We start from the raw sequence: 3,757 nt of genomic DNA, 5'->3' as shown, positions 1-3,757 counted from the left end.
ATGAATATTTTATAGTTAAAATTTGTTAGTTTTTTTATGTGTGTAACAAAAATACCATTCTCATTAGCTGTATTTATACAGTCGAGTTGCAAATCATGTAAATATCGCGTAAATCTAAACAAATTTTGACAAATGTGTGCAAATGTCGGGATATTCACAAAAAATTTGTAAATATTTTAACTGTTTTTTGCAAATATGAAATATTTGCAAATTGTCATAAGCCCCTAGCAATGTTGTCATTTATTAACAATTATTTGTATTTTGTTAAATTTGTAATGAAAATCCGATGTCAGTAAATTTAGCATAAGTTCAACCATTTTCGATTCAAATATTGGTATAAATGGAGTTATTCTTTGAAAATATACAGCTAGTCTAGTTTGGGCTGGAATCGTATCAGGATCCTGTCGCTTTTATTTGGAATTCAATATTCAATTACAACTTCAAGTTTCACTGGAACTCATTAAGTTTACGATTTGTGCATGCGTCGATTTATTTATTAATTCTAATGAATGTGAATCTGTATGAAATACAAAACTAGTGTGGATTTTAAAAAACGTTTAATTTGTGAATTTTAAGAAATGTCGTCGACAAAGAAAGCTCCAGAACTGATCGGAAGTCGTAAATGTAGTGGAAATGTAACAACTACTAATGAACCGACACGCATTTTCCCCTCTTGTCCTGAAGAAGAAATTGTTATTAGTGGCATAGCTGGACGTTATCCTAGTTGTGATAATGTTGAAGAGTTCCGCTATAATTTGTACAATAAGGTTCGTTTTCATTGAAAAGTGTTCAAGTTCAATAAGTTTCTCTAGTTTAATGCCATCGAAAATTAAACATTGCACTCCATGTATGAAAATAATTTTGATAATTCAAAGAATTGTCATCAAAATTCCGATGTCTTGAAATTATTATGTAATTTGACTAAAGTCAAAACAAAAAAGTATACGATGAATGATGTTTTTTTTATTCCTTAAATTTATTATTCGATGCAGATCGATATGACGACAGCAAAAGAATCACGTTGGAGCAATAGTATGAGTCAAGAATTGCCGAAGCGTAAAGGTGTATTGAATGATATAAGTAAATTTGACGCCGCTTTCTTCGGTATTCATAGCAAGCAAGCGAATAATATGGATCCACAAGGTCGTGCACTCATTGAAACCGCATACGAGGCCATTCTTGATGCTGGTATTCATCCACAATCGCTGCGTGAAACGAGAACGGGCGTTTTTGTTGCCAATTGCTTTTCAGAAGCGGAAAAAAATATGGTCATTGATACGGTCGGTATTGACGGGAGCATGGCTTTGGCTGGGTAAGATCATATGCATATAATTTGCAATGTCATTTACACTAAATGTTCTAAAATATATAGAAATAATAATTTTTTTCTGCAAAATACAGATGTAGCCGGGCCATTGTTGCCAATCGGTAAGGAATAAAAAAATCTCGACTGAACTTAATATTTTTCGATTGATATTATAAAGCCGATGTTGAACCATCTTTTTATTTCAAGGATTTCTTACTGTTTGAACTTGACCGGGCCATCGTTTACCGTCGATACCGCATGCAGCAGTTCAATGTATGCACTTGATCAAGCTTTCAATGCGTTCAGAAACGGTCAATTAGATAATGCGTTAGTTTGTGGCACCAACCTAATGTTGCATCCCCTCACTACGATCAATTTCCATCGTATGGGGATTCTTACAAAAGAGGGCCATTGCCGACCATTCGATGAAGATGCATCGGGCTATGTACGTTCGGAAGCAATTTGTTCAATATTTTTGCAAAAAGCTCGCAACGCAAAACGTATTTATGCAAAACTGATTTATTCGGACACAAATTGCGATGGGTAGGTTGATAATGTTTACGGACGAGATACCATTTCCATTAATTTATTATTTCAGAGTAGTTTCGCTTGAACCTTTTTAAAACACAATTTTCTTAATTTTACACTTGCAGCTATAAGGATGAAGGTATTCATTATCCATCGGGAGAAAGACAATACACATTAATAAATGATTTTTATAAACATTTACAACTCGACCCGCGTATGGTATCATATGTCGAAGCACATGGAACTGGTAACTGAATATTTTATATCGATTTCTTAAAACAATTACGAATAAGAGGTGTGGTTTCATTTCCATTCATACAGGAACCAAAGTTGGTGATCCACAAGAGTGTGGAACTATTGATAAAGTCTTTTGTAAAAACCGTAAAGAACCATTGCTTATTGGATCGGTCAAATCAAATATGGGTCATAGTGAAGGTAGTTCGGGCATTTGTTCCATAACAAAGGTTATCTTGGCTTTTGAATCTGGAATTGTTGCTCCAAATTTGCATTTCGTTAATCCAAGAAAAGATATTCCGGCCCTTGTGGAAGGTCGCTTGAAAGTATGCTCGGAACTAACACCACTTGCCGGCAACTTGGCAGCAATCTCTTCGTTTGGTTTTGGTGGTGCAAATGCTCATGTACTTCTGGGACGATTTGAAAAAGAAAAGGTCAATTGTGGCATACCAAGTGATTCATGTCCACGATTAGTATTATGGGCTGGTCGTACAAAGGAAGGAGTAGAAAAAATATTCAACACTCTTGAAACAAAACCACTCGATGCTGAATTTATTTCGCTTTTACATAACATTCAAAAGTACGAACAGTCGGGTTTTTTGTATCGAGGATATACCATTTTGGAAAAGAATGATGTCAACAATAATAATACAGCTATATGTAAGAATCGTGTGATCGACCATTTTGATGCAATAAAACGGCCAGTTGTATGGATGTTTACGGGCATGGGATCACAATGGACTGGAATGGCCACATCAATGATGAAAATCGATGTGTATCGTGAAACTATTTACAAATGCCACGAAATATTGAAACCATACGGTTTGGATTTAATATCAATCGTCACTTCCACTGATAACACTACATTTGATAACATCAAGAATTCATTTGTTGGAATTGCTGCAATTCAAATTGCAATTGTAAACATCCTGAAAACACTTCAGATACCATTCGATTACTGTATTGGACACTCTGTAGGCGAACTCGGTTCGTACAAAATATGTGAAGTAAATGTGGAATCATGCATGTTTTGTGTTAATTTCAATTTGTTTTTTCATGGCAGGTTGTGGTTTTGCCGATGGCTCCATAACTGCTGAGCAAATGCTTCGTGCAGCTTACAGTCGTGGTGTCGTCAGTCTCGAAACAAAAGTTATTTGCGGATCGATGGCTGCTGTTGGACTGAGCTACGAAGAAGTAAAAGACATGCTACCGGAAGGCATTGAAGTTGCTTGTCATAACAGCTGTAATTGGTTGATTTTCTGTTTATTTAAAAGCATTTTACCAATTTGATCTTTCCATAATTGAAGGTAATTCGGCAACATTATCTGGACCAAAGGAAGATGTTACAAAGTTTGTTGGAGAACTAGTTAAAAAGGGTATATTCGCCAGAGAAGTACCATGTTCAAATATTCCATACCATTCAAGTTATATTTCCCAAATGGGACCAAAGTTGTTGGCCCAACTTAAAGAAGTTATTCCAGTACCGAAACGACGTTCAGATAAATGGATTAGCTCGAGTGTCCCCAAAAGTGAGTGGGATCAAGAGAAAAATCAATTAGGTTCAGCCGAATACTATACAAATAATTTATTGAAGCCAGTACTATTCGAAGAGGCAGCCAAGAATTTGCCGGAAAACGCCATTACCATCGAAATTGCACCGCATGGTCTACTTCAGGCCATTATCAAGAA

The 3,757-nt window shown here is 35.7% G+C and overlaps 1 protein-coding gene across 1 annotated transcript; it reads left to right on the top strand.

Annotated features, from left to right (window-relative positions):
* Positions 1 to 282: 282 nt before the first annotated feature.
* Positions 283 to 3,750, top strand: LOC116350140 (fatty acid synthase-like; the record flags this gene model as incomplete). The annotated part of the gene is made up of 9 exons (XM_031781876.1): positions 283 to 334; positions 577 to 767; positions 993 to 1,312; positions 1,402 to 1,428; positions 1,514 to 1,849; positions 1,960 to 2,081; positions 2,156 to 3,055; positions 3,132 to 3,311; positions 3,376 to 3,750. Coding segments are annotated over exons 2-9 (2,449 nt in total), but the record flags the coding sequence as incomplete, so codon positions are not given.
* Between the last annotated feature and the right edge of the window lie 7 nt (positions 3,751 to 3,757).

The sequence above is a fragment of the Contarinia nasturtii genome, unplaced genomic scaffold (genome assembly GCF_009176525.2).
Source record: "Contarinia nasturtii isolate CC-2019 unplaced genomic scaffold, AAFC_CNas_1.1 Cnas_scaffold_3726, whole genome shotgun sequence".
Taxonomy (NCBI): domain Eukaryota; kingdom Metazoa; phylum Arthropoda; class Insecta; order Diptera; family Cecidomyiidae; genus Contarinia; species Contarinia nasturtii.
Note: the sequence above shows the minus strand (reverse complement) of the source record. Positions and strands in the feature narration are given on the sequence as shown.